Source organism: Hylobates moloch, unplaced genomic scaffold (genome assembly GCF_009828535.3).
Source record: "Hylobates moloch isolate HMO894 unplaced genomic scaffold, HMol_V3 SCAFFOLD_43, whole genome shotgun sequence".
Classification (NCBI taxonomy): Eukaryota; Metazoa; Chordata; class Mammalia; order Primates; family Hylobatidae; genus Hylobates; species Hylobates moloch.
Genome location: NW_026652318.1, coordinates 48,858 through 72,060, shown reverse-complemented (window position 1 = coordinate 72,060; position 23,203 = coordinate 48,858). Strand labels below are relative to the sequence as shown.

The 23,203-nt window shown below is 38.8% G+C and overlaps 1 protein-coding gene across 1 annotated transcript in view; it reads right to left on the bottom strand.

Annotated features, from left to right (window-relative positions):
- The window catches only part of LOC116463581 (ventricular zone-expressed PH domain-containing protein homolog 1), a gene marked incomplete at its 5' end in the record, with an annotated part of 118,801 nt that overhangs the window by 56,275 nt on the left and 39,323 nt on the right, over positions 1 to 23,203 (bottom strand). Inside the window, one exon of the mRNA XM_032146773.2 lies at positions 417 to 556. Coding sequence (XP_032002664.1) covers positions 417 to 556 — 140 coding nt within the window. The remainder of the gene's footprint in view (positions 1 to 416; positions 557 to 23,203) is intronic.

Genomic DNA, 23,203 nt, shown 5'->3' with positions numbered 1-23,203 from the left:
AAAGAGACATTCCAGTATCTTAACAATGTCAAAAAGAATATACTGACACTAACATTAATTGGAGATTGGAAGACTCTAGACAAATCAAGCCTAGCACTACATAAGGGAAGCTATTCTCCCAAATAAGCTGTTTTTGCTGTTGTTTAACCAAAGATATTTTCCCTTTCATTCTTCTTTTTTAAAGCTAAGGATATTTAAGATATTAATATGTTTGGCTAACTGATTAATAATTCCTTCTTTTATAAGGAAACTATCCTAAAATATAAAAAAACCAAGGTTAAAATTATTAACGAATTATGTATGTATTGCTGTTATCTACATACCAACTCTGGCCAAAGAATAATTCAGTAAAAATGATTATAAGCCCATATCCCACAAGCTCATTAAAGAGCCCGATGAACACAGATTATACAAACCTGCTGAAATAGAAACATGATCTGGATCCACGGCTGAGGTTCTTGGCTGATGAGAATAAAACTGGACTTACTGTATAGGCAGTAATGACCCTTCAGGGAGCAGGTGAAGAACAACTTTGCTACACAACTTCTCACAGTGTCTAGAAACAAATACATATAGCGTTAAACGTTATGGTCTTTCCAGAGTTATACTTTATGTTGATACTTCAACACACAAATGCCTTTATAAAATATCCTTCAGTTTTCAAACTGTGAGCTAATAACTACAAACAGCTATATATTTGAGAGTGGATCCATTTCATGGAAAGTAGATTTAAATAAAGACGTTTTAAATTATTATTATTATTGTTTTAATTAACGATGTTTGAAGACTCTTTGAGCAACTCCCATGGGGGGAAAAACCCTCTCACCAATAAAATGGGAGATACTGCATCATTTTCATCTGATGGGATACCTTGAAGTGATAACCTGGGAAAAATAAACAAATGGATTAAGAAAACCCAGGCATTTTCTGGGTAGTAAATGGCTTGCCATGAACTGTGGATGCTGTTCTCTTGGTTGTGCAGGGGCCTTAGAGATAGCTTCCAAAATAACTCTGGCTGAGGTGTAGCTTCCTGTGAACTGTACTGGTCGGGATTGAAAAGGTCATCTCACCTTGAAGGATTTCAGCTGGGAGACTTAATGAGATTATCCTTTAGTGAGAAGGAAGTAGTGGGTGAGTGGTGTAGAGGTGGTGAGGCACCATGGGTAGAGACAGGAATAATGAATAAATGAATGAATGAAGCAAATATGGGTTGAGATTCTATGTGCTAGGCACTGTGTTAAGTACTGGATAATAAACATTATCATTAATTGACTTCCACATGTGTTATGTGTTTGACTTCATTTAATTTTACCCTACAAGATGGGTATTATTTCTGTTATAAAGATGAGGTAACAGCACATTAGAAAGCCAGTCTAGTGAACCACTGTGACTGTGTTGTTCGCTCTTATAACCTTGGCACATGACCGATAACTATTAATAGATAACTAATGTCTGGAGAGATGAATGATGAATGATGCTCAGAGATCCAGAAAAAATGGCTCAAGCCTGCTCAATCTGTGGCAGAGCCAGGATTGGAACTCAGCAGGGCTGATACCATGTTGGAATGTTTTAGGCTCTACTATACTGGGGATTTTTTTAATCTGTAGAGTCATACTGATAGTTAATGGGGTATTTTTTTGTTTCAGAATTAATCTGACATTTTAAGTGAAATGTTTTGAAAATTAATAGAGGCCAGGCATGGTGGCTCATGCCTGTAATCCCAGCACTTTGAGAAGCCAAGGTGGGCGGATTGCCTCATCTCAGGGGCTTGAAACCAACCCAGACAACATGGTGAAACTCCTTTTCTACAAAAAATACAAAAATTAGCTGGGCATGGTGGCATCTGCCTGTAGACCCAGCTACTTGGGGGGCTGAGTAGGAGGTGGGCTTGAGCCCAGGAGGTGGAGTCTGCAGTGAGGTGAGTTCATGCCACTGCACTCTAGCCTGGGCAACAGAGAAATACTCCGTCTCAAAAAAAAAACAAAACAAAGCAAAACAAAAAAAAGAAAGGGAGAAAGAAAGACAGAAAGAAAGAAAGAAAATTAATAGATTCAGTGATCCAGTATGCTCTACTCTTGAAATGGACTAGAGTTTGTTGAAAGTCGATGAGAAATGCCAGGCACAGTGGCACACACCTGTAATACTAGCTACTTGGGAGGCAGAAGTGGGAGAATCCCTGAGCCCAGGAGTTCAAGGCCAGCTTGGGCAATATAGTGAGACCACGTCTCTAGAATCAAACAAACAAAATAATAAAAGCTGATAAGGATCCTAGTACAGGCGACAGAGTCAGTCCCCACCTAAGACAGAGTGTTGTTGAATTCTCTAGAGAATGGGGGAGTAAGACTTATCTGTGCTCTATCAGAGGTCAGGTATGAAGGAAGTGACAGGCTTTTCAGGAAAAGTTTGGAAAATCTTAGAGTGGCCAATGAGAGATTAGAGGAGAAGGTCTTGGAAACCAAACAATAATGTGACAGGGCAAGTTAGAGATATATACAGAAATGTTAATAATTAATAGCTTTCTGTGATTCTGAAACATTGGTACAGAAGAGGACTAGTTTTTGTGAAGGTAATTGTTTCAGGAAATTAAAAAGATTTAAGTTGAACATACAGTGTTCTTGTATAAAATCAGAAATCATGTCTGTATTCTGTGGGCGAATGACTCATGAGATGTAAAGAGTGCTTGAAGCCTCAGTGGACAAGACCAGGAGGTCTGGCACTGAGAAAGACCTGGGAGAATAGAATGGCGCATAATATCAACTTAAAATTGCCCTATCAGAAGTTGTTTGACAATGATATACTTTTTTTTTAAGTTGGCACATATACTCTGAAAAATTGAATTTAATTTATGCTAAAGAAATAGGAAACCTATTATCTCAAGAGCACATACAAAAATGATATTTGAAATAAATCTAAGTGTAACATATATATTGAGATAGCAATATGTTTTGATTTAATGGAAAGTTTCAAAAGGAAACAAGTTCTTTTCCAAGAATTCATGTAGTTAGCTTCAGAGTTGTAAGTTGGACTTTAGGCCTTTACCATGAAAAAATCGTTTCTGTCTTTTTCCTCCCTCTAAATTTTTACTGCCAATTCATGTTTTCTTTTGAAAATAAACATTGATTAGATTTATTTCACTCACTCTGAGCCTACCAGCTTTTTATACACAAACCACAGGAGTCTCAGATCACATAAAATGGTTAAAGTATATAAGAGAGAGATTTTTAACTTAGAAGCATATACACTGGCTATAAAAATACATCAGTTCTGTGATACAAGGCTTCTGTTAATGCTTTCAGTACATCTGGTCTGTACCAATATTTTTATCCTTATTTTTTTTTCAGAGCTTTCTTGGCTTGGAAAATTCTCCCCATGACATTAAGACTTAGTTGTTAATTTTTCCTGTATTTCCCTCCTGTTTATTCCATAGTATCAAACAGCAGGAATGCAATAAATTGTTGTTGGATGAATGAATGAATGGATGAGTGTCAGATACGTGTTGAGAGCAATAGGGGCCATGATGATGGTCCTGCTCTTAAGAAGCTTGCAGCCAAATGGGAGAAACATCTGAACTTATAACAATGTTTATAAGTTGTTTTAAGTTTATGAGATAATGGAAGGACACATAATAATGACTACTCAGAGAAATAAGCAACTCATTCCGACTGGAGAACAAGGGGAGGCTTCATGGAGAAGGAGATATTTGAGGTATGCTTTGAAAAATGATCAAGATTTTGAACTTACTTACAGTGTCAGAGAAACAAGCACTTTAAGTGTAGAGAACCCTGAAAGCAATCACATAAACATAAATGTTTAAGGTAATTCCAGATGGTATGTTTAGTTTATCTCAGTCATTGAAATATTACTTATATAATTGTATAATTGATGCCAAAAGAATTATTCATTTTTCTAGACTAAATGTTGAAGAGAGAAGTCATTCTGTCTTAAATATAGAATGCTTTCCATATTCAACCAAATCTGAGAGTAGTTTCTTTATTTTTATTGGAATATGGCTTCTTTTTCTAATAATCAAAGGATTTGGTTTGGTCTTTATAAAGACTAAAGTTAACATGAACATAAGTAATTATACAATATAATGTGTTATGTGTTAACATACCAAATATATTACACAGATAAATAAATTTAAAGACATGATACAAAAATGCAAGAATATTTGGTCCTCTTTTTGAGTCAAAATCTTTAAGAATCATTTTGGAATTCTTTGTTTCTTCTGCCACTCTTCCTCCACAATGCCATTTATATGCCTTTATTCCTGCAATGCATTCACTAGACAGTATCTAAGAAACACATCGTTCTTCTTGGGAGACTAGACACTTATAACCCATTTCTCAGGTGGCCACTCATAACCTATGCCATTATATGTATGTATATATTTGTTTAGAGATAAATGTCTTAAGATTAAAAATGGAATATGGCTTTGATTTTTTAATAGCTAGTAGAAATATCAAAGAATTGGCTTTATGTTTTGGAAAAAAGGAATAAATTAGGTCTCATTTTGAATTCTTTACAAAACTTATCCTTTGAAAGTTCCCTCCCAGTGAAATAAGGGTCAGATAAATGTATCTGGCTTATTTCCCAGGGTGTTCAACTGAGCGTTGTAGAAACTGTATTTCTACAATGATATATAAAAGCTCAAACACATGAATATGTTTGCTGAAACTGCTGCTAGACTGTAAGTATTTACACACTGAACATAGCTTATAAATAAACAACAAACTCAGAGAAGCCATTTTGAGAGATTTAGGAAAGGAACTAATTTTCACTGACTCCTTTCTTTGTACCCAGATGTAAGTGTAACCAATTACATTTCATCTTTATGAAGCAGGCTTTGTTGTCTCCATCTTACTGAAGAGGAAATCTCAAGATCAAACTTCCAGGAAGCAGCTGAGCTGGAATTTGAACCCAGATGCCAGAGCCTATTCTCTTTCTAGTACATGAGTGAATGGCTCAGATAAAACAGAGGTAATAGAAGTACCTCAAAAAGAAGTATAATTCAATAGAAAGAGCATTGGCTCAGGATTCGGACAGAGTTTTATGGGTAGATTGTGTTTCTTTTCCTCTCTGTCCTTGAGTTTCTTATCTTTAAAGTGGGAGCAGACCAAAAGCTGATCCAGAATGAAACAAACAAACAAACAAACAAAAAAAGCTCATCTACTTAAACGATTTTTACATTTTAATTTGCTTATTAACTTTCTCTCCTAGACTGTGAGCTCCATGAGGGTAATGATTTTTTATTGTGGTAAATTATATAAAACATATAATTTATGTTTTATGTTTTACATAATTTACCACTTTATGGATAATATGGTTTAAAATTTAAACCATTTTTAGGTGCACAATTGATTGGCATTAAATACATTCACATTGTTGTGCAAACATCACCACCATCCATCTCCAGAACTCTTCCATCCTTCCCAGTTGAAACCCTATACCCATTAAACCGTAACTCCCCATCTTCCTCTCCCCTGAGCCCCTGGCAACCAACCATTCTATTTTCTGTCTTTATGAATTTGACTACTCTAGGTACCTCATATAAGTAGAATCATATAATAGTTGTTCTTTTGTTCTGGCTTATTTCACTTAACATAATATCTTCAATGTTCATACACATGGTAGCATGTGTCAGAATTTCATTTCTTTATTAAAGCTGAATTATTTTCCATTGTATGTATATGCCATGGTTTGTTTGTCCATTTTTCTGTTGATGGACATTTGGGCTGTTCATACCTTTTGGCTACTGTGAATAATGCTACTATGAACATGAGAATGGAAATATCTCTTTGAGGCTCTGATTTAAATTCTTTTTGGTATATACAAAGAAGTGGCATTGTTGGATCATATGGTAATTCTATGTTTAGATTTTTTGAGGAACTTTCGTATTAGAAATGAAATTTTTATCTCTGAAATTCTACAATTTACTAATGGTCTACAGAGGCCTATGAAGAAATGTGTCTGTGAGGGCTGTCCAGAGCAGGGCTGGACATTTGCTCAGGGCTATGAGGGCTTGCACTTGGCACTCGGGACAGGCTAGATGACAACAGGAGGAGTTTTCCTCTGCCTACTTGACATAGCGTGACAGGAACCCTTGAAGCAATTTCCTTCATCTTCCATTTAATTCTTCTTTATTGTATTTCAAAGACAAAAAATTCAAAACATTGATGCAATGAATAAATAATACTGTCATTTAATTGTATGAACGTCCTAAACTGGACAGAAAAAAAAGTAGAAGAAAATGAAACTGGTAATTTGTCTGACGAGAGCTTTCCAAAAGTAGGTAAAATAAAGCATGTTTTTGAAGTCAACCATAAGTTCCAATTTGGGGAAAAAGTGCAGAACGAACTCATTACTTTAAAATACCATTGCTTTTGACTGAAAAAAATGGAAGAAGGCATCACAAGCCAGTGTGGACCACTTGCAAAACTTTGATTCCATGTGATTTGTAAAATATATTAGTATTTTAGACTAAAACTCTATTCCTCCTCACCTCCACGTTACAGTTTAGAAGTTTTGAATAGAATAGCAATTATTTCGTAATTTTGATGGAGTAAATAGAAGAAAAGATATTTTAAGGTAAAAATAAAATTAGATTCTCAAAAATAATGATGAATTCGAAATAACTGTTTGAAATTACATCAAATAATTATTCATGAGTGGACACTGCTTTAATCATTTGATGTTTTCAGAGCTCGGTTCTGTAGAAGGTGTTCAGAAGTGTGAGTTGTTGAACTGACCTGTACTGAAGGAAAAACTGCCAAATCTCTCATTTGTTGAGAATCTAGGACACGTAGGTAATGGAAAAGAGGACTTGTCTAGTGTTTACTAAGTTCTATTTACAACAGTATTAGTTGAGAAATACGTGTTCCCTTTACAGCAGCTGGTGGGCCCCTGGCTATATCACATGCATATGTGTGGGACGTCCCTACCCAGAGCAAAAGTACTATGCTCATTTCCCCTTTGTGGCAAAAATCCAGCCAGTTGTCAAATGGGCATGTTGGATGCTTTTGTTTTGACTTATCCAGAGAATAAAATAAGTTCTTTTGCAAATGATTGCTTTAATAACACAAATTTGGTAATTATATATTCAGAAATATACAAGCTATAGGTATACAAAGACCTATGCTTTGACCCTGATTTTGAGGAAAAAAATAAAAATTTTGTATTGTTATGTGAAAACATATATAAAAACATAAGAAAAGGTCTGTAAAGTTATAGATCAACCATCGACAGTGATTATTTTCATATTGAGAAGTGGGAGTGGGGTGAGGAGCATGCACATTTTACTTCATATACTTCTGTATTATTTTAATTCTCTCCTTATCAGTTTATATTTATGTATTACTTACATAATTTAAAAATATACAACGAAAAAGTGCCATTTGTTAAAGCAGGCAATTTATTTATCTGTATTTTTTGAGACGGAATCTCACTCTGTTGCCCAGGCTGGAGTACAGTGGTGCAATCTGAGCTCGCCGCAACCTCCGCCTCCTGGGTTCAAGGATTTTCCTGTCTCAGCACTCCGTGAGTAGCTGGGATTACAGGCATGCACCACCATGCCTGGCTAATTTTTTTGTAGTTTTAGTAGAGATGGGGTTTCACCATGTTGGCCAGGCTGGTCTTGAACTCCTGACCTCAGGTGATCCGCCCACCTCAGCCTCCCAAAGTGCTGGGATTACAGGCATGAACCACCGTGCCCATATTTTTAAGTTCAGGGGTACAAGTGCAGGATGTGCAGATTTGTTACATGTGGCATGGTGGTTTGCTGCAGAGATCATCCCATCACCTAAGTATTAAGCCCAGCATCCACTAGCTATTCTTCCTGATGCTCTCTCTCCTCCTCCCCAACCTCCAACAGGCCTCAGTATGTGTTGCTCCCCTCTATGTGTTCTCATAATTCAGCTCCTTTTTATACGTGAGAACTTGTGGTGTTTGGTTTCCTGTTCCTGCATTAGTTTGCTGAGGGTAATGGCTTCCAGCTCCATCCATGTCCCTGCAAAGGACATGATCTCGTTTTTTGTTTTTTTTTTATGACCACATAGTGTTACATGGTGTATATGCACCAAATTTTCTTTGTCTAGTCTCATTGTTGGGCAATTAGGTTGATTCTGTCTTTGCTATTGTGAATAGTGCTGCAATAAACATACATGTGCATGTGTATTTTTAATAGAATTATTTATATTCCTTCGGGCATATACCCAGTAATGGGATTGCTGGGTCATATGGTATTTCTGCCTCTAGGTCTTTGAGGAATCGCCACACTGTCTTCCACAATGGGTAAATTAATTTACACCCCCACCAACAGTGTAAAAGCATTCCTTTTTCTCCACAACCTCATCAGGATCTGTTGTTTTATTGACTTTCTAATAATAGCCATTCTGACTTGTGTGAGATGGTATCTAATTGTGGTTTTGATGTGCATTTCTCTAATGATCAGTGACGTTGAGCTTTTTTTCATGTTTGTTGGCCGCACGTATGTCTCCTTTTGAGAAGCGGCTGTTCATGGCCTCTTCTCACTTTTTAATGGAGTTGTTTTTTTTTTTCTTGTAAATTTTTTTAAGTTCTTTGTAGAGGCTGAATATTAGGTCTTTGTCAGATGGATAGATTGCAAAAATTTTCTCCCATTCTGCAGATTATCTGTTCACTGTGATGATAGTTTCTTTTACTGTGCAGAAGCTCTTCAGTTTAATTAGATCTCATTTGTCAATTTTTGCTTTTGTTGCAATTGCTTTTTGCATCTTCGCCATGAAATCTTTGCCTGTGCCTATGTCCTGAATGGTCCTGCCTAGATTTTCTTCTGGGGTTTTGATAGTTTTGGGTTTTTCATTTAAGTCTTTAATCCATCTTGAGTTGATTTTTGTATAAGGTGTAAGGAAGGGGTCCAGTTTCAATTTTCTGCATATGGCCAGCCAGTTCTCCCAGAACCATTTATTGAATAGGGAATCCTCTCTCCATTGCTTATTTTTGTCAGGTTTGTCAAAGACCAGATGGTTATAGGTGTGCAGCCTTATTTCTGGGTTCTTTATGCTGTTCTGTTGGTCTGTATGTCTGTTCTTGTATGAGTACCATGCTGTTCGGGTTATTGTAGCCTTGCAGTATAGTTTGAAATTGGGTGCCTCCAGCTTTATTCTTTTTACTTAGAATTGTCTTGGCTATTCAGGCTCTTCTTTGGTTCCAGGTGAATTTTAAAATAGTTTTTTCTAATTCTGTGAAGAATGTCAATGGTAGTTTAATGGGAATAGCATTGAATCTATAAATTATTTTGGACAATATGGCCATTTTCATGATATTGATTTTTCCTATCCATGACCATGGAATGTTTTTCCATTTGTTTGTGTCATCTCTGATTTCTTTGAGCAGTGGTTTGTAGTTCTCCTTGAAGAGGTCCTTCACTTTCCTTGCTAGATGTATTCCTAGGTATTTTATTCTTTTTGTGGCAATTGTGAATGGGAGTTCATTTATGGTTTGGCTCTTGGCTTGCCTGTTGTCAGTGTATAGGAATGCAAGTGATTTTTGAGCACTAATTTTGTATTCTGGGATTTAAGCAAGCAATTTAAATGATGTCTCACTAACTACCATGTAACAGGGATAATATTTATGATTTTAAAGATGTTTTTCTTTTTTGCCTTCTGAGTACATAGCCTTTGCCTGAATCCAGTTGAGCCTCCACCTATCCGGCTGTCAAGTGATGGTGGGAATGGTGATAGAGTAGATATTCAACAGTTATAAGAGTACCAAAAAAGTAGAATGGAATTAATTTTTTTAACTGCCAAAATTGGGTTATGCAGCAAGATAATAGCCTTGCAAGTGAGGCTTTTGACTCAAGAAAGGATTTTCTAAATTTCCTTACCTCCCTTTAGCCTATCATTCCTGAACATGGAGGATATAGATTGTAGGACCTGTAGTATGAAGAGGGTGACAGCTTAGTCAGTTCTATGGTTGTTAGGTAGGAGAATATAGCATGGAACAAGTAAAAGAGAACACGTTTTAGTTCTGGCAGAGAAAATTATGGAGAGAAGGAGAGAGAGAGAGAAGCGTAAAGCCATCAGAAGTGGGTCCTGACTTCCCCTCACATTTGGGCTTTGGCCTGGAGAAGGAGAAGTATATTAGATACATTATGGTAACACCATGGGCAATGGTCACTGCTGGAGATTCATGGTGGCCCTCAGCACCAACACAGGGTAGCCAACTTAATTAAAAGCACAGCTCCTGAAGCCAGGCAGAAAGGAATCTCTGAGGTTCAGCTTTCATGGTCACTCTTTCCTCTGTTATGGAGTAGAGTGGAGCCAGTAGTAGCTGAGGATCTTGCTGGTCAGCATTTCAGAGAATTCACCATAGTGAGGCAAGGAGTATGGTGTGCCTCTGCACAGTAGACTGCAGAGAGAATTGTCCAAGCCAGGACTCGGGGGGGCATCTCACACCAGTGGGCACTGAGATGAGGTAAGATTGGCAAGGGAGACCCCTGGACCGGCCCATGTGTAGAGTGAAAAAAAACCATTATCTTTCAGGGGCAAGAAGACACACCACACCACTATCCAGGGACATTAATGCTTTCCACCACCACAAGGGAGCAGGAGCCACTTCCTAATGCCCCCAGATGCCACCTTAGGGAGATAAGCATAGGAGAGATGAGAGAAAGAACATTTTTATCCAAAGGAAAGATTGCCTCCTAAAGTACCATTCAAATGAGCAGATGGGATTAACTTTAGGCAGTGACTCTTAATTTTCTTCCTCACTACCCAGTGGTTGGTTGCTCTTGATCAGCTCTAGACATAATGATGGCACATTTTCTCTGCAAATCTAAGTTGTAATACAAAATAAATTTTATAATATTATAATAAGTGAAAAAGTAATCATGGAGAATAAAACTATGGTACAGTGAAGAAGAAGACTCACGTGGAGAAAGAAATCTTGTCCTAAAGAATCAGGGAGCTTTAGAAACACTTATAAGCGTCACACAGCAAAGGGTAGAGGATGGGGAGTGAGCTGTAGGAGGACATTGAGGGTTTGCATGTGAGGGTGAAATCAAATAACACACAGTGGTATGTAGTGTCCCTTGGTTCATATATACTTGCAAATTTCTTACATGAAAACTGTTAAAAACTTGTGCCTGCTTGCTGCTTTATGTTACTATTAAAGAACAGAGTACGACTTGCCCATTAACCTATTCAAATCAGGTATTGAAGAGCCTTGGATGCTCTCACAAGCAATGTTTCTGCCCTGAGAGAGAGAACAAAGAGCCCTTCCTCTCAGAAGCCACTCTAAAGCCAACTTCTCTGATCCCTTATCCAAAGTTCAATTCTTCTCCAAGGTAGTGGTTAGGAACACAGATTCTGGAGTGAGACTTTCCTATTTACCAGCTGTGTGTCTTTGGGCAAGTTACATAACCTCTCTGTGGCTCAATTGGGAACACTAATAACAGCTCCTATTTCTAAGTGTTGTTTAGGGTGACCAGCCTTCCCGATTTGCCTGGGATTAGGTTGGCTCCTGAAATGCAAGTCTTCCAGTGCTGTCACTAGGAAAGTGCTGGACAAACTGGAATGAGTTAGTTATGTGAGCATAAAATGAGTTAATTCATGTGAGGCTGTCAGACAGACATGTGCTTGGCACAGAGCATGTGTTTAATAATGTTCATTATCATGATCACTGTTACTGCTACTATTGTATATGGAAAAAGAAAAAAAAAAGATCCCTAGGCCAGGTGGAAATGTTTGAATGTTGCTGTAATGCTGTTTTAATTAGAGGAAAGAGACTGCATAATGACCCTTGGCATCTAGGTTGCTCAGTGTCCTGAAATGTTCACCTAATTGCTTATTTTAAAATGAACTTACTACACAGCTAATAATGATGTGTAAGCCAAAATCCTATTCTATACAATGAGAATAAATTTCTCTGGGGATAGGGCACAAGTAGAAGGTCCAGCAAGAAAGACCTCATAACAATGCATGAAACCATCACTTGCTCTCTGAGCGTCTCCAAAGTCCTAGGACTGTAAGATATGTGCAAGTGAGACTTTTGATGTACATGTTGTTTTGAGGCTCAGAAGCACAGAAATGTTGCAGGAATGCCACCAGGAAGCTCAGGAAAGGCTTGATATTTTGCTCTATTCAAAGCTTTGTGACAGGAAGATTAAAAAAGCTAACATTAATTGATTAGTTTTTAAGTACTGGGCAATGTTCTAAGAGTTTTATGTGTGTACGGCCATTTAATACTCATGCCAATGAAGTAGATACTTCCAGTTTTGTGGAAGAACCTGAGGCTCAAAGATGTCAAGTAATTTATCTAAGGTCACATGGCTAGCAACTGGCAGTCCAGACAAATCTAGACTGTTTGACTCTAGTGCCCATTATACTCTGCAGCTTACATAGGTTATGCTTAGATGAAGCAGCAATTATTAGTCCCTCCTTTTAAGTCGAAGAGGGATTTAATTTATACCCATTTATTTTTAATGATTTAAATCTTATAAATTATATATCACCTTCATTTATTCCATATGTAGAGACTTGTTGACAATTTGCTTTTGGTATTTATTGCAGTTTTTATCTTTATCGTATAATTGAGTGAGTTATGCAGCACATTCCCATCCATGCCCAAACCTCTCTTGAGAGAAGCCCAAGTGATTGACCCATCAAATCCCAGCTCAAGATATTACTGTTTTCCAGCGGGAACCACCTGAACTGAAGGCAACAGGAATCGAAGAACAAGTCAAGGAAATAAATTGCCTCTGTCAGGTTAGCCATGGAAACCAGAACATCTACAGTAAAAGCAAATGTCATAATCATAAAATTATTTTTCTATAAATTCATGCTTTACATGATAGAGGTCAATATATCTTTGAAATCGTAGTTTCATTTATTGCTTCTTTCAAGTTGTCTTTATGTATAACTTATTTCATTTTTATGTGACCTAAAATCCAATGATGATGACATCAATCATCATAATTAATATTAAACAGAGTTGCCTTTTTTTTTTTTTACTATTTCTGATTAATTATTTTTACTTTCATTTTCTTACTGCTGCTCAGATGAAAAGTCATAAAATAGGGTAGCAATGTTATTCAGCTTCCAAAAACTCAACCTTCTAGTAGTAAATTGGAAACAGCTGGTTATATATTTTGTCCTATTGAAGGAAACAGAAAGATCCATCGAAGAACTAAAGTAAAAGTTTAATAGAGTTGAATTACCTCTGCCTCAACTGACTATTTCTCAGTGGTCCACAGGGTAGCATCAACTTTGGGATGAGAAGGCAACATTAATTCAACAGAGGCTGTAGGAGTGTTTTATTGTCCCCAGAACCTCTAGAATCTCAGAAATTTGCCTTGTGGAGGAATTCTGATGTTAGGGGTCAGTTCAAAATCTTATGTCCCAGAGCTGGAAGGGACTTTGAGTGGTGGTTTCTCTTTTAATAGACAGGATTGCAATGGTATCAACTCAGAAAGCTCTTCTTTTCTTTCAAGTCTTTAGATCCCAAACTCTTAAAAGCATGAAGAAGCTCACAGTTCAATTCTCCCTATTCTTTACATCATAACGACTTCACTTTGAAATTAAATAAAGTGTTTTGAGATTAGCAAGACCTCTATTGTCAATTTTTCTGCTTCACTGAGAGCCCTGTCTTGTAAAAGGGAATCTGGAAATTAGAAAGTCAAGATGAAGGCATTTATGACCCAGGGCCTGCTTGAAAATAGTTGAAATATTTAAAACCCATCTGCACTGTACGATAGCTTATTGCTCAAAGGAAATCTCTTAGCAGAAAGCTGTTGAGCTGTTGCCCCCCAGGAGAGGGCCTTCCACATTCATGAACACACAACCATCTGAGCAGCCACGTAGTAACTGGGATTGTTCTGTATGAAAAAACTCTATCATAAAACACTTCATTATTATTGAGTCCTGGACTAGACTTCTGGGTTGATAGAAGTGGCAGCAAATGGGATAAACAATGAAGAGTCTTTCTCAGGATTTAGATGGCAAAAAGGCAAGAGGTAGCTCAAACACTAAGTTTCTGTAAAGAGCCTAAAAAGACCACGTGCTCCAGCTGTAGGGATCATGGAGCCTGGTCTTGCTTATGCCAGCCCTCGCCACCTCTCAAGAGCAGCAATCTCCTTCCCATGGCAGGTTTTGCTCCAGCCACATCCAGAACCAAGGGAGGCAGGACTGGTGGTTAACTGAGGTTCCGAGGCCACTATGTTAACAGGCTGGAAATAGTCTGGGTTGGGAATAAACAAAGACGGAGATACTTAAAACAGTAAGCTATGAGTCCTCATTCTTCTATCCTGGTGGGACCCACCCCATCTTTTTGTTGGAATAGAAGCCACCTCTGAATCCTACCTAGCTGCTGCTAGTGCCCTCCTATCCGGAGATTGGCCCTGTGCATGGACATCCTGTGCTCACCTGGATGGACCTTGCTGGATGGATGAAACACGACTTGCAGCCAAGAACTGCATCTGTCCTGGAGCTCTTGCTGCCCTGAAAATTTCATCCCTTCAGATAGGATGCTGGGGCTCATCTGTAGGGCCATTGCTAACAGCCACACAGGCTTTCCACCACATGAGTCCAGGAGGGACATCATTCCCACAGGCCACAGTGTAAATGGTACTATCAGGAGTTGGGCAATACAGAAGCTCTGTTTATCCAATGCAAGTGAGCCACACTCCTAGGACAGTGTGATTTGAGGTGGTATGGTGATCCTTCGGGGAGACTGACATTCTATTCTAGTTAGTCTCTTCTCATCCATCACTTCCTACCCCCATTGCGTATGCCTATGATATTTTTTACCTCTTTCAGCCCCATGCATGCCTTGTGGCCAAGACTCTGCTTTACGATTCAACCAAACCTCACTTCACTTACTAAATCTAGCCCCAGGAATGAAAGACAGGGAGGGGGGGATATATTTGAGAAACTGGATTTAACTCTTCTTCCAACAAATGATGACTGCAGAGGACCACAGGACACCTCTGGCCAGGGCAATAGCCTAGCATAGCACAGTAAATTTGCACTGAGAGAGAATTACACTTCTTGCAGCTCTTTCATGGTATGTGTATGCTCAATGATAATCAGGCTATTAAATAATAAGATAAATAGAAATATGGTTGTACTTGCAGATTTAAATAACAACGGTCTGTTCTTTAAGGTCTGAAACTTTATCAACATTGTTCTGAGAGCTGAGAGCACACTTGCATTGTACATAAGCTTTATTATCGCAGGACAAGGTCAGCTCAGCCCGCAGTACAGGGGCTAATAGGACACACCATGCTGCTATACAACCTGGGCTCAAATCTCAGGTCTATCTCAGGTCTGCCGGTTATGTGATCTTAAGCAAATTTTGTTTTCTATATTTCAGTTTCCACTTTTGCAATTTGGGAATAGTAATATGTACCTTACAGGGTCAAATAAAACATTTAAAATGCTGCCCAGTACATGGTGCTTGCGACTACTGCTGGCATAGAAGGGTTAACCCAGACCACTCCATAATTACACTAATTGTGTGTGTTTATTTGTGGAGGATATGCTGCATATTAAGTATGGAGTTTATCACAGAATATGTGGTCATATATTTAAAACAAATTCTTATTGCAGTAAAATACATGTAACATAAAATTTACCATTTTGACCATTTTAAAGTGTACAGTTCAGTGGCAGTAAGTACATTCATGATGTTGTACACCTATCACCACTATCTAGTTCTAGAACTTTTCAATCACCCTAAATGGAACCCCCATATCCGTTAAGCAATTATTCTTCATTTCCCCTCCTCCTAGCTCTTGGCAACCAAAAATCTGCATTTTGTCTCTATAGATTTGCCTATTCTGGATATTTTATATAAATGGAATCATATAATGAGTGGCCTTCTGTGTCTGGCTTCTTTCACTTATTATGATGTTTTCAAGGTTCATCCATGTTGTAGCATGCATCAGGATTTCATTTCTTTTGCATGGCTAAATAACATTCCATCATATGAATATACTACATTTTATTTGCCTACTCATTCATTCATGGACAATTGAGTTGTTTCCACCTTTTGGTCATTGTGAATAGTGCAGCTATGAACATTCAAGTACACATTTTGGTTTGAACACTGGCTATATTACCTTGGACAGGTTATTCGCCTTTCTATTTTCTCATTCATAAAATGAGGACAGTGCTAACTACACTACAGACTTGTCACCAGGATTAAATAAAATAATTTGTTCACCTTTTTTAAATTATCTATCACCTTCATCAATATTATAATGCTCAAAGTCAACGAAATTATCTCCAAAAAGCCCAAAGTCTGTTGGAACTGGGAAATTGGGAGGTGTTTTTTTCTTTGACATTCTCAAATAGAGTAGATCACTGGGCAACATAGTAAGACCACATCTCTATGAAAAAAAAAAATGCTGGGTGTAGTGGCCTGTGCTTATAGTTTCAGCTACTTTGGGGGCTGAGGTGGGAGGATGGCTTGAGCCTGAGGGTTGGGGCTTCAGTGAGCCGTGTTTGCATCACTGCACTCCATCCTGGGTAACAGGGAGGCCCTATCTCAAAAACAAAGAACAAAAAACAACTCCCCACAAGAAGGAAAGGAATATGCGTGGGATAAGGAAATGCAAATACAGCAAACTGAGACAGGAAAGGAGAACAACAAAGAGAGGGAGAAGATAGGAAGATTTATTATGAAGAAAGGAAGCCAAATCAAAGGAAAGACAATCATGGAATAGTGGTAGTAAAAACCCAAGAAGTCCAAATGTTTTCCCCTTTGAATACAGCATATAGGATCTGAATATAAATAGTGTCTAGTGTGGGACAGAAGAGGGAATAGAGTACAAAAAGTGTCCATCTCCACAAAAAAGAAATCAGTCAACTATGCGTACTTTTTTTTTCTCATCAATTCTCCAAATATTCTGCTGGGAAAAAGATAGGAGTTATTGGCTCCGAGTTAGTGAAGCCTCTTATATGTGACTCCAGTGACCCTTGGAGTTTGCATCTGTTAAAATCAAGCGCACCATTTCCTAACACACTGCCTTTGTTTGCTGGACTCAAGCAGGGCGGTGGAGTGAGTCACTACATAGCCCACTAGGCACCATGGCTACCAGCCTCCCTCTGCCTGCTGCTTCCTTCCTGGACCGAGACCCTGACATGCAAATCAGCATCGTAGAATCCTCCTTCTGGCATTTCTTGTCTTCTCATTTTCTACTCCTTCCTTATATGATAGCTCCTCATCAATGAGTACTAGGAGTGACTGCAAATATTGGCGAATATTTCCTTTGGGTCTTAGAAAGCAGGCTAGAGGGAAAGGGTTTCAGAATAGCTTAATAGCAGGAAAAGCAGTGAATGTTAAACTGCTAGTTATTGTTGGCACTATTCTTGTCTAAGCTCTCTGAATACCAATATATTTACAGTTAGAGTTAGGGCCCCTTTCCCCCAAAACCAATTACTTTGAGTTTTACAGATGAGCTAAGTGTGCCATCTCAGACAGTGATTGCATCAGATTATAACCTAGCATTACTGAGGAACCATTTGCTGCCTCTCCAATGATGGTTAGAAGACCTCAGCAGAACTGGATAAAATGCTTCCCATATGACACCTCTCTTGGACCACAATGGTATTACCTGGGCACTGCTTACTGCCAGGTCAGTGAACACTCTTGCATCTGCGTCACTCTGCCCAACATTGTGTTGATTCATCTCTGTCTGCTGTCTTCTTCTCCATTCCCCTAAGCGTATACCTTTTATTTCCTTTATTATCATTTAAGTGGGTTTTATTGCTAGTAGAGATAAACATGTTCAATCAGCTATGTTTACCAGAAGTCTCGCATGGAGGATCAGAAACCCTTACGCTCCATCTAACACAAAACTCTAGGTGAATGTGGTAGCCAGAAAAAAGTATAATCTAGAGCAAGGGTTGATAAACTACTGTCCATGGGCAAAGTCTGACTCACTGCTAGTTTGTTTAAACAAAGTTTTATTGGAACACAGTCATGGCCATCCATTTATGAATTATCTATAGTTGTTTTCCTACTACAATAGCAGAATTGAGTAGCTTCAACAGAGACCACACAAACTGTCCAAAAATATTTACTACTTGGACTTTTATATGGGAAGTTTGCCAGCCTCTGCTCTAGAATGTAATTTGATTAACAGTGAATAATATTGTAAGACATAATATAAACATTTTTCTGTATTTCAAACTTGTTTGAAAAATGCTAAACTTTTTGGAATTATTACGCTTAGTTTTAGTGTCAAAGGAAATGCCATAGGCATTTTATATGTTTTTATATATATAAATTTATATATTTATATATAAAGAAATATATTTTACCAAGAAATGGCACAAGAATATCCTTTTAAATAAAGGTATTAATCTAGATATCAAATATAGCAGTGAGATAAATGTTACTCATAAAGAGAAATCTGGCATTTCTTTACATATTAAATTAAGAAAATGTTAGTTAACATGATTGTTGTTTCCAGTGTTTCAACAAAAATATTTAATTTAAAAGGTTATCCTGATAAAATTTTGTAGCAAAGGCAGCTATAATTGAACATTGCTAGCTGAGACTTTAAATTGTACTTCTAAACTATTCCACATTTTTCAAACCTAAATTTTCACCATCATGATAAAAAAGTGAAGCATCTTTGAAAAAATAATCCTGCTCCATAAGGTCAAAATATGTTCCAACATAGAAAAAATTCTGGAAGGAAATACGTATCATTTCTAAAAGTGGTAAAATGATAAGATTAAGCATGACTTTCTTTAGTTTTTTTTTTCCTATTTTCCAATATTTTACAGGGAATATTACACTTTTATAATCGGAGAAAAATACCTTCACTAGAATTTTTTTCCACCAGGAAATGGATTAGAATTGAGCTGTGCTGTTATAATAGATTCAATTAACCTTTAAACTGTCACAAAGTTATTATTGCAGTGGGCTAGCCTTCTGAGGGATAAAATGATCAACTAAGTTTATTTTCTACATAAAAAGATTTTAGGTGATAGCCTCAGAGATGTAAAATACTCAGAAAATAAGAATTGTGTCTGAAGGTCATTGGATATAGATAAATTGGCAGTTAATTTTTTTTTCTTCAGTTCTCACTCTGGTTTCAAGAATAATATGACATAGCACCTCCCCAGAACAGTTATTATGTTCTGGGGAGGTCTTTACCAGGTCCACTCCTCAACCACAACTTTCCTAGATATGGGTGGGCTGGAGGTGGAAGCAGTGGGGACAAGTTATGCATCATCCTTCCTCCTGATATTTTCCTACAGATAAAAATGCATGTGTAATTAATGTCTATGATAAATAGATCCTATAATGTGAATACTGATTCAATTTAGGAGTAAATGTACTAAGAGCTTTTAGAAGAAAGTCATATTTTTTTATGCTTCCTTCATTTAATCCTCAAATATGCAACGAATTAGCCATTATTATAGATTCAAAGGTTAAGTCTGTAAACCAAGGCCTTGTCTACTGGAGTCCATGTTCCAAACCACCTCTCCTGATGTACTGACTCCTGCACTTCTCTACCTTTATGAATAACTGTAATGAAGCTAATTCATTTAAAACATTGAATATTGCTAGCTTAGAACTTTAAATTGTACTTCTAAACTATTCCACATTTTTCAAACCTAAATTTTCACCATCATGATTAGAAAGTGAAGCATCTTTGAAATCAATTTTCACTAATTCTTTGTTTTCGTCAATGTATCAAATGTTTGAAAATACCATGCATGTACTCCCAGCAAATGGTTAACATCTTAATCATTCTGTTTCTTTTTCAATGCTGAGATTCAGGTATCATTTATTTGTGGCAGTCTCTGTGGGTTTTCAAACTTTAATATTGCATCATAAGACAATTAAGTTTTCCTAATAAGGGCTGTCACCCTAACTATAAGTGAAAAGTCACATGCAATATTAATGTCCACAGAAAGATTGTGATTCAGTCAAAATCTCAAGACTGCACATTGATGGTATGGACATCTCTATTAAGTCAGGTGCTGGGCAGACTTGTCCCTTGCTCCTCATTTGTTGATTCATTTGTGAATTCACTGAACTGCACTGCACTGTGTTGAGCACTTACTCTGTGCCTAGTGCTGTGCCAGACACTGGGCATAAAGAAAGTTCAGAGCCTACAGTGATATTGCAAGGATATTGACTCAGAACCTTGGTGCTGACTGCTTCCATTCTCAGCTATTGTGGTTAGGGTGCTCCACTCTAGTTCTGGCCCTGGGACTCCAACCCACCCTCTATACATTCTTAGTAAGTATCCCATGAGGTATGTGAGATAACTGGGTTATTTAAGCCAGACTCCTAAAAGTGGAGGCTATTGGAAAACCAAACAAGACATCTCGAATTCAGGCTCCAAGGGCTGTTTCTGTCCCACATGGGGCTTGGTCAAGGCCCCCAGGGCCTGAGAAGATTGTTCTAGTGCCCTGGGCTTCTGCTTGTCTAGCATTTTAGGGGACAAGGAAATATTCTGCAAAGGTCATTTATCTGTAAAAGCAGCGACTTATGACATGGGAAGGCCTCTGCTGGCTGCAGGGGTTGGCCCTGGCCAGATTTGTTGTTGCATGATTTCTGTGCCCTGGTCAGCCATCCACCAAAGGTAGCAATCCTGTTCCTCACCCTGTGCTGCTGTTGCCAAGCACTGGGCCCTGCACTGGACAAGTAGGGCAAAGGTAGCTGAGGGCTCCACTGCTCTTATGATATTGACCCATTCACTGGGGACACCTCAACCTCACACTTCCCTTTGAACTCTCCCATGTCTCTAAATCCTCATCTGTCTGGAGAACGTCAGCCTCTTGTGTCTGGAGGAAAGTGATAGAGGGTGGGAACATAAAGGAATGCACTGCTAATATAAATTATTTCAGGCTTCTGCCCAAGAAGGTCGGGTGGCGAGGTTGCAGAATATGGATTGGAAAAGAGAAGGGGAATTCTTCTTAGACCCCTTGACTCATTGATTGTGCCTAAACCCCTTCACTGTTTTATGGTTGTAGTATTCCAAGCCAGCCTTACCTAAAGTGAAAGAGTTGAGTGTCCTGCTCACATCTTTCTGCACGAAGCTTGCCCACAACCAGCTGATTCCATGTCAAGTTATTTTTATTTATATTTAATTTGTTATTACATCTGAGATGGAAGGAAAGGAGTATGACTAAAACCAGAAAAAGATTCTTTTTCCTTCAAAAGTCAGTAAGGTCGAAATCATGTCCAAGATGGCCAAATAGGAACAGCTCCAGTCTACAGCTCCCAGCGTGAGTGACGCAGAAGACAGGTGATTTCTGCATTAACTGAGGTACTGGGTTCATCTCACTGGGGCTTGTCAGACAGTGGGTGCAGGACAGTGGGTGCAGCCCACTGAGTGTGAGCCGAAGCAGGGCGAGGCATCGCCTCACCCAGGAAGTGCAAGAGGTCAGGGAATTCCCTTTCCTAGGCAAGGGAAGCAGTGACAGATGGCACCTGGAAAATCGGGTCACGCCCACCCTAATACTGTGCTTTTCCAATGGTCTTAGCAAACGGCACACCAGGAGATTATAACCCGCACCTGGCTCGGCGGGTCCCACGCCCACAGAGCCTCGCTGATTGCTAGCACAGCAGTCTGAGATTGAACTGCAAGGCAGCAGCGAGGCTGGGGGAGGGGCATCCACCATTGCTGAGGCTTGAGTAGGTAAACAAAGCAGCCTGGAAGCTCGAACTGGGTGGAGCCCACCGCAGCTCAAGGAGGCCTGCCTGACTCTGTAGACTCCACCTCTGGGGGCAGGGCATAGCCAAACAAAAGGCAGCAGAAACCTCTGCAAACTTAAATGTTAAATGTCTGACAGCTTTGAAGAGAGTACTGGTTCTTCCAGCACAGAGTTTAAGATCTGAGAATGGTCAGACTGCCTCCTCAAGTGGATCCCTGACCCCCCGAGTAGCCTAACTGGGAGGCACCCCCCAGTAGGGGCAGACTGACAGCTCACACGGCTGGGTACCCCTCTGAGATGAAGCTTCCAGAGGAACATTCAGGCAGCAACATTTGCTGTTCAGCAATATTCGTTGTTCTGCAGCCTCTGCTACTGATACCCAGGCAAACAGGGTCTAGAGTGGACCTCCAGCAAACTCCAACAGACCTGCAGCTGAGAGTCCTGACTGTTAGAAGGAAAACTAACAAACAGAAAGGACATCCACACCAAAACCCCATCTGTACATCACCATCATCAAAGACCAAAGGTAGATAAAACACAAAGATGGGGAAAAAACAGAGCAGAAAAGCTGAAAATTCTAAAAATCAGAGAGCTTCTCCCCCTCCAAAGGAACGCAGCTCCTCACCAGCAACAGAACAAAGCTGGATGGAGAATGACTTTGACGAGTTGACAGAAGGCTTCAGACGATCAAACTTCTCTGAGCTAAAGGAGGAAGCTTGAACCCATAGCAAAGAAGCTAAAAACCTTGAAAAAAGATTAGATGAATGGCTATCTAGAATAACCAATGTAGAGAAGTCCTTAAATGACCTGATGGAGCTGAAAACCATGGCACAAGAACTACATGACAAATGCACAAGCTTCAGCAGCTGATTCGATCAACTGGAAGAAAACATATCAGTGATTGAAGATCAAATGAATGAAATGAAGCAAGAAGAGAAGTTTAGAGAAAAAAGGGTAAAAAGAAACAAACGAAGCCTCCAAAAAATTTGGGACTATGTGAAAAGACCAAATCTACGTCTGATTGGTGTACCTGAAAGTGACCAGGAGAATGGAACCAAGTTGGAAAACACTCTGCAGGATATTATCCAGGAGAATTTCCCCAACCTAACAAGGCAGGCCAACACTCAAATTCAGGAAATACAGAGAACACCACAAAGATACTCCTCAAGAAGAGCAACTCCAAGACACATAATTGTCAGATTCACCAAAGTTGAAAGGAAGGAAAAAATGTTAAGGGAAGCCAGAGAGAAAGGTTGGGTTACCCACAAAGGGAAGCCCATCAGACTAACAGCTGATCTCTCAGTAGAAACTCTACCAGCCAGAAGAGAGTGGGGACCAATATTCAACATTATTAAAGAAAGAATTTTCAACCCAGAATTTTATATCCAGCCAAACTAAGATTCACAAGTGAAGGAGAAATAAAATACTTTACAGACAAGCAAATGCTGAGAGATTTTGTCACCACCAGGCCTGCCCTAAAAGAGCTCATGAAGGAAGCACTAAACATGGAAAGGAACAACCTGTACCAGCCCCTGCAAAAA